The 8,014-nt window shown below is 53.5% G+C and overlaps 1 protein-coding gene across 1 annotated transcript; it reads right to left on the minus strand.

The window, feature by feature from the left end:
- Positions 1-874: 874 nt before the first annotated feature.
- Positions 875-7,668, minus strand: LOC125945183 (uncharacterized). Its single transcript, XM_049666801.1, has 2 exons — positions 6,971-7,668; positions 875-1,689 (listed from the first exon to the last, which is right to left on the minus strand). The coding sequence occupies exons 1-2, from the start codon at positions 7,370-7,372 to the stop codon at positions 1,276-1,278; spliced, it is 816 nt and encodes a 271-aa protein (XP_049522758.1). The 5' UTR covers positions 7,373-7,668; the 3' UTR covers positions 875-1,275.
- Between the last annotated feature and the right edge of the window lie 346 nt (positions 7,669-8,014).

Below are 8,014 nucleotides of genomic sequence, written 5' to 3' on the forward strand. Positions count from 1 at the left end.
GCTGAGCCTCTCTTTCAGGGGTACGCACTACTCGTGGTCTTCCCATAGTCGCAGCGCAGCCCAGCTGCGATGCGCGTTCGTTATTCGGAAGGGCGCGCCGCACAGAAGCACTTTCTTTTATACCCATCGCCTGTCCTCCTCGCGCCCAGCGCGGCGTCTCATAGGTCGCCTCCTACCCCAGCGCGCCTCTCCTCTTCTGCTGGTCACGTAACCTGCCTTCTCCCCGCGCGGACTCTCATCCTCTCCTGGTCACGTGACCTGCGTGCCACCGGACAGACGGCGAATGTTCGACTAAGAACAGCTCTGGTGTAAAAATCGGCATGGCCTTTTCAAAACAGACTCTTCACACCAGCGAAGTTACATGCATAGCACCGCCGTGTCAAAGGCGTAGCGCCAAGTGCGTACCATTTGCCAGCAGCAGCGTGCAGAGCAAAACGTGCAAAAAATGCACAGCGTGCAAATCTTTAGCGGTCCTGCGGAGAGGCGCAGGACCGCTAGCTTGCCCAATTATTATTGACAGCGCAGTCGCCTTTCCAGACTGTCAATGTAGATCATAAGGACGGGCAATCAGTATTCTGAAATATTGGACTTAACAACCCCTTTTAACTTTGCTGTAGTGATGTCTTACCGTATATATAATTGTGAAAAAAGTAGTACGCCAATTGGACTGTAGAAGTGACCCCTTCGAAGACCCCCTTCGAAGACCGTGTATCCAAAATGTGCACAATATTTTGCCTAGTCTAATGTTATTTAATGAGACGATTAGTGAAAGTGTTTATATAAGCCTTTTACGCCTTTAGAAATTCAGAAAGATATGCTCTAAGAAATTTAGCACAATTAAGTTGCATTTATTTCCTGTTGCGAGAAAGAGAAACCCTGTCCATGTCGTGCTCCCAACTGCAGGTTCAGAAGAATGCGGCGCGTCGTTTTCCAATTCTCTTTCATTTCAATACTCAATACTGATCAATGCTAGGTGTGCTCTCGCGACGAAAAGAGCGGCGTTATCAACAATCTGCTGCGAATGTCCAAGCACCCCGACTATCCAGAGAAAAAGAAAACTAGAGTAAACCCGTGCATGTTTACGAGATTTCTGAATTATATATGACATGTCTGTGAGAGCGCAAATACTCAAGGGATACGTAGCTGCTACAAGGCCAGTGTCTCGATCACAGCGCCCTGCGCTGACTAAAATAGATGCATCGCTATTGTTCCGTCAATCTCACTGGGAAGACGTGACAAAGCCTTCAATGTGCAAGAGTCATTCTCACGGCTCCCTCACGTGAGGCCAGTAGCGATGGTTCCCGCGAAGTTCTCAGTGAAGCGTAGCACGATTTCCTGGCGCATCGACGTCACGTCATCACGGCGGTGCGGCGTCCCGTAAGTCCACGCGGAACAGACGAACGCGGCGAAATCCTCGCAAGGGTCGATGCTAGCGTTCAGCCGGTCGGCGAACAGGTCTGCATGCCGAACGCAGTCGGTGGTCTGGCAGAGCATCGGGCCGCCACCGGACGTACCACCTCCGCCGCTTCCGCCGGTGTACCAGATCAGCGAGTATACTGCCAACACCATGACCACCAGAAGGATGGTGGTGACGGCACCCTGGCGACACTTGTCGAGAGCCGAGAAGCTCCAGGACCTGTTCTTAAAAGGCGAAGGCGTCGTGGACGATGTCGACCATGGCGACAGCATCTGCGAACGTGTGTGTGAATGGGAGGGATTTGTCCGAGCAGGTAGGCGAAAGCCAGCACATCATAGAAAGTTTTGCTCTTTACAAAAACAGAAACGCTAGCAAGCTTCCGGTCTGATCCGCAGAAGTAGAGCAGGCAACATAGACAACAACGATCCAACGTCTATGGTGCGGCAAAGATAGAGACCGCAAAGATTTTCTATGCAGCTACTCACAAATTAACAAATCAATTCTACGGCATAGTGCACGTTAAATAACAAATATCGAAACTTGAGCAATGATGCGCATTTCTTTTATTTGAAAGCGTAGAAAGGGGCGTCTCGTACATTGAACAAACACGCATTTTTTTTTTCTGACAAGACATAATGATATAACCCGAGACCGAAAGTTTCTCGGACCGCAAGATCACTGCTGCCACGGCGTTCGCAAAACCGTATCCTAAACTCACTAAGCCTGAAAGCGTCGGCCAGCAATGATGAGAGAAAGGAGAACGGGGACCAGAAAAAAAATCTGTGGTAATTTAGCGATAAATGAAAGAGAAGTGCGTTAGCATTACCTCTTTGAGATCCCGTATCCATGGTTTAAACAACGTTCACCACATTGCAAAGTGGTGAACGCGGTATATCCTCCTAAGACCCCTTGTACAATACATTGTGTATTGTCTTCCACTTTTTTTCGAAAGCCCGTCCGTCCGTCCCTCCATCCATCCGTCCGTCCCTCCATCCGTCCGTCCGTCCATCCGTCCATCCATTCATCCATCCATCCATCCATCCATCCATCCATCCATCCATCCATCCATCCATCCATCCATCCATTCATCCATCCATTCATCCATCCATCCGGTGGCGTAATCGCGTTCACGATTACGCCGCTGCCGAAAACTTGCACCAGCAGCTGAACATGATAACGTCGCTGTCGAAAATTTACACCAGCAGCAAAGTAGGATGTAGGGGCGCGCCCTAAGCGCGCTCCCGATTGCAGCGCCAACACAGCGTTGTGCAAGACGCGCGAAATAAACACAGATTTCACCTCTGCGTTCGTTGTGTGCTGACGTGCGTCCCGCCGCTCGTATACAGGCGGCGTTCTATAGGCATCGTATATCTCAACCACTATAGCTTGGTGACCCGGACGTACGTACGTGATGGCTACGAACACAAGTACCACGTCGGCGGACGACGGTACTCAACAGCAACCGCAGTCAACGATGAGGAATGAGAACCATTCCCTCGCCATCGACATGGAAGCAGTCTCAAACGTCCAGGTGCGTCTCCCGCCATTTTGGCCGAAGAACCCGGACGTACACACGTGATTCGGCTACGGCGCTCACCAGCCACGGCACTCACCAGGCCATGGCACTCACCAGGCCACGGCGCTCACCAGGCCACGGCGCTCACCGGCCACGGTCCAGCGCGCCGGCCACGGTACGCCGGCCACGGTACGAGCACTCCGGCCACGCTCCAGCACGCCGGCCGCGGTATAGAACACGCCGGCCATGGTACGAGTACGCCGGCCACGATAGGAGCATACCGGCCACGGTACGACACCGGCCTCGGTATGACACCGTGATTCGTATCGTTCAGACTCCCGACTTTCACCGGGCCTCTTCAATAGCCGGGGGCACATGTAGCAGCGCGAGCAACGCGCGGAACTGCTGACGCCGTCGGCGTTTTGCCCGGGTTCGCACCGAACGCGCGCGGCGTCCGTGACTTTTGCCGGTGCCCATGGCAGCGGCTCGGAGGTTTTCGTCCAGATGAGAATCGCGCGCAACGCCCGAACTTCATGGGTTTGTGACAAACTTCCCCTTCGCCTGCCCGGTGAATTTTTCGCCCTGGCTCCTGCCCCCGACCTGTCTATCATGGGGGGGAGCCTTGTAGGGGCGCGCCCTAAGCGCGCTCCCGATTGCAGCGCCACCACAGCGTTGCACAAGACGCGCGAAATAAACACAGATTGCACCTCTGCGTTCGTTGTGTGCTGACGTGCGTCCCGCCGCTCGTATACAGGCGGCGTTCTATAGGCGTCGTATATCTCAACCACTATATAGGATACATATACTTGGTTACTGCAATATGAACTGGTGTTTGCCTGGTTGAGCTCCGCGCCAAGCATGGCGGCGTGATAACTTCGGCCGCTCACGTTTACGCCCCCACTCATCCGGCTATCCAATCAAACCGCCTGCGCTTTCCGGAATACCATAGACGCTAAATCTCTCTATCTTGGCGAGTTCGAGTTACCCCCGTTTTATTGCGATAGCAATTATATGGACACTCCAAAGCAGATTTCTGCCGTCGGCGTCGCCGTCGTCGTCGCCGTAGCCGTCGCCGTGAGGTTCCGTATGACGTCAATGGAGATGAAATCGTCGCCGCGCGCCGAACGCCGTATGTGCGCGTGAAAGGGCGCGAGGGACGCGCGCTTTCACGGGGAGTGAACCCACGGCGGAGAACAAACGCGCGTTCTGCGCCTTGGATAAGTGGTTCTTGAGGGAAAGGGAAAGGTTGACGCTATCTTCTGCAGCCCTTGAGGGAGCACGGCTCAGCGCCAACGGGGAGGGGTAAGTGGGAGCGAAAGAAGGGATAGAGTGGAGTCGCCATGGCTGGGCGAAGCAAAACCGGCAGGCATAGGCGGCACGTATCAGGCCGAGATGGAAGGCCTTGGTGTGCTGCAGAGTCTGCAGGGGTGTTGTGCCAGGCCGGTCAGGCCCGGGGTGGGGTGGGAGGCCGTGAGGCCTTCCCGCTTGTAGAAATGTCCTTAGAGGCGTGCGGAGAGCCCTGACGAGTCAAGGAACTCCACGACGCCTCGAAGTGCAGAAAGGTGGGGTCGGCCGGGGAAGAGGAGATCTTCCTCCTTGCCAGAGGGGAGGCCCAGGCGGCGGAACTCCTGCAGGAGTGGGCCCCGCTGCTGGAGGTACGCCGGGCAGGCCAGCAGGAGATGTTCGATCGTCTCCGGCTCCCCGCAGGAGCTGCAGGCCGGGGACGTCGCTCGTCCCAGTCGGTAGCTGCGTGCTGCCGTCCAGCTGCAGCCGATGCGGAGCCGGAGAAGGAGCGAGGTCTCCCTGCGAGCCAGGCCTCGCTGGGGGAGTGGTCGTGGGGGGCATCCCAGTGCCTTCTTCCGAGCGCGAAAGGCCGTGCGGGGGGGGGGGGGGGGGGGAAGGGAGGCGACGTTTAGCTGCGGCACCAAGTGCCTATTTATATCAGAGGCTCTGGCAACAGTCACCAACGCCGCACGCATTTTGTGCGAACGCGGGCAAAACGCCGACGGCGTCGACGACAGTTCTGCGCGTTGCTGGTGCTGCTGCATGTCCAAATTTCTACAGCTGATAAAACTACTATCCTTACTCCGTATAGCTCTCTACAAATTTGCTATGGCAATTGATGCTTCGCCTTTCAGGTTAAACTGCGACAACTTTTTCTTTTTCTGGTACCGGTGGTCCGCGGCAAAGGGAGAGTTCTTGCATTTTATTGCGATAGCAATTATAGGGACACTTCAACCGGATTTCTGCCGTCGCCGTCGTCGTCGCCGTCGCCGTGAGGTTCCCTATAGATAAAATCTTCGCCGCGCGCCGTATGCCCGAGCGGAAGCGTGCGGGGACGCGCGCTATCACGGAGAGCGAACGCACTCAATCTCCCACGCGCAAGCAAGGAAGCGGGAAGCCAGCGCCGGAGGGAGCGGAGGGGGGGGGGGGCGCACTTCCTCTCTGCCAACAACCGCGCTCGTCGCTCGCTCGCACCGTCGCTTATCTCCACACGGCTCTGACCTTTATGCGCCGTGCATTCGCCGCTCAGTTTCCGTTGCAGCGATAGACCGCACGTACCTTCGCCGCTGCGGCGTATGCGCTTGCTGCAAGCGTTTTGACAGTCGTTGTCTGCAGTCATTCAGTGTGATCTATTCATGTTTGTTTGTGCGCGCTCACACCACGCTTGTTCATTCAGTTAGTAATAGTCGGGCCACATTTTCCAACGCACGCTACACATGTAATGCTGCCCGGATCGGCAGTGCAGCCCTACAGGTGTGTCCCTTCGCACGCGCTGCCCACGGGAAGCGCTTCTCATCAACACCATCGTTTCACACGCGCCTTCTCGTGGTCATCGAGTCTCTCTTCATGTCGGTCTACTTACGCCGCAACACACCTGCTTACTTAATCAGCTCATGTTTACTACAATTCATATTGCTACCAAAGCCGGTCACCTTACTTCGTATGACATTGCTGTGTTGCTATCGCATTCATTGCTTCGCCCTTAGGGAAAAACTGTGACATTTTTTCTCTAGTGACAGGTAGCCTTTCTGAGGTGCTGTCGTTGAGACGCTGCGCCTCTGGCCGCAGACGCATACGCTGTCATCTCAGACGCTGTCGGCCTCTGATACTAAATTCCATGGTTTGTTCACTCCGTTCTCAGCCGGAACTCATTCAGGAAGTCATTGTCTTTCATCGACGCCCGCTAGAGGTTGAATCACCTTCCATCTTTTTGAATTTCTGGCTACCCCGCGGCCTATAGCGTTATGGTGCACTGCACACGATGCGCGTATTTATTTAAAATATGTAAAACATGTGGAAGGTGGCTCAGCCGGCCTTTAAAGGTGATAACGAACCTGACATTAGGCAAGACGGCATGCCAAAAGTGAACAGGTATCCCTTTTGTGAGTGCTCGCATCTGACTAGTATCAGTGGCTGTATCAGTGCCTACTATCAAATGACTAGTATCAGTAGCTGTATTTTAGCAAGTGACTAGTATCAGCAGCTGCAACAGACAAGCGTTGACGTACGACCTTGTTGGAACAATGAAATTGGTACTGGAACAGTTTCAAAACCAGGTAAACGCTGGTTGGCACCAGCGGAGGAGAAACTTGGAGAGTATAATGAAAAAGAAAAAAAAACAATTAATGATCGCTCATTACGAGATGCAATGAACAATGGAAGTTTTGACATAAAGAACGAAGATGACATAAGGATGGATTAGAGTACAAACACGGTAGCTGATTTTCAGACGAAGTTATGAAGTTTGGCAGGTCAATAAACGCACGGAACAGATTACTTGCATATTAACTTAACAGAATACGTGACAAGTGAAGTGAAATGAAATCGACGGCGATAAGTGATTAGATGTATAGTAAATAGATTAAAACAATTGCAGGCTCAGTATTGAGTGGGTGGAAGCAGAAGAATGGAGACTTGGTACTGGTGACAGGCTCTTGTTCTTTATAGCGACCCTAAAGGCGACCGTGATAGCACACAGCTTGGAGCGCATAGAAGTGGAACTGTGCTTCAAAACGTATCAGAGCCGCACGTACCCTGAGCGTGATCGATCCGAAGTAGGCCCGCTTTCGAAGCGGGTTGAGGAGTCTGTCCAACAGGGTTGGTAGGTTGGCCATTTCCCTCAGGGCCGTCTGTTGCTGGTCGGTCGTCCCTGTGAGGTGCCCGGCTGTCTCACTGATTGGTGCCACAGCTGAAGCAGAGATTATCGTCGGCGCGCCTTCGTGATCTTGGTTGACCGCTCCATCAGTGGGCTGGCCTCCACCCGGATCGACGTCAGCCTTCGCAACCGGGAACATCTTGGACGAGTTCATCGAGTCTCTGACGTCCTCGCGTCGTCCAGACGTGCGACCCTGCCAGTTCGCGCCAAACATGCCCATCGCATTCGTGTTCCGAGGCACAGACGTAATCAGGGACGGGTATTTAGCAGCAGCAATCATGGCGGCGGCAGCGCTCGGCGTCAAAGCTCCATAAGATTTCGTGACATGCTCCGGAGCTTCGTGCGGCGTGTCGTAGTCGTCGTGCGGCTTCTGAGATGCCGACGATGTCACATCATGTGTTGTTGAGTGGGCTAGTGGCGGCGTTGTTGCGTGTGGCGCTTCTAGAAACTTTCCAGCAAGATCTGTTGTTAGTTCACCCTTCGCAAAGAATTTGGATGCAGTTAGGCGATCGACTTTGTCCAAGGATTCACGCAGCTCTGGTTTCGGCGAGAGTCTGGTCTTATGTTGATCGGCGGAAACTGTAAGCGCGAAAACAGAACGACATAGTATATGGACACGGAGACTTTAGTGCGGAATATGTGTAAACACTGCGACTGTAAAAGTCAGCTAGAATCATTGAGCACAGCTAGAATGAGCCGTTGGCGTCATTATTAGGAGCGCTTTTCATGAGACCAACGCAGCGACACAAATTTTGCACTTTTCGAAATGGCACTAATAGGACTTCAACGTAGTTTGAATTTGTACGAAGGCGTACGAAGAGCACCTAGAAAGGCAAAGGCAACATGACGTCCTGCTTGCTACAGAAACAACAAGCGCCAGCGACAGTGACCTCGAATTGAAACGAAGAAAGGGAATTTTGAT

The sequence above is a fragment of the Dermacentor silvarum genome, chromosome 4 (assembly GCF_013339745.2).
Source record: "Dermacentor silvarum isolate Dsil-2018 chromosome 4, BIME_Dsil_1.4, whole genome shotgun sequence".
Taxonomy (NCBI): domain Eukaryota; kingdom Metazoa; phylum Arthropoda; class Arachnida; order Ixodida; family Ixodidae; genus Dermacentor; species Dermacentor silvarum.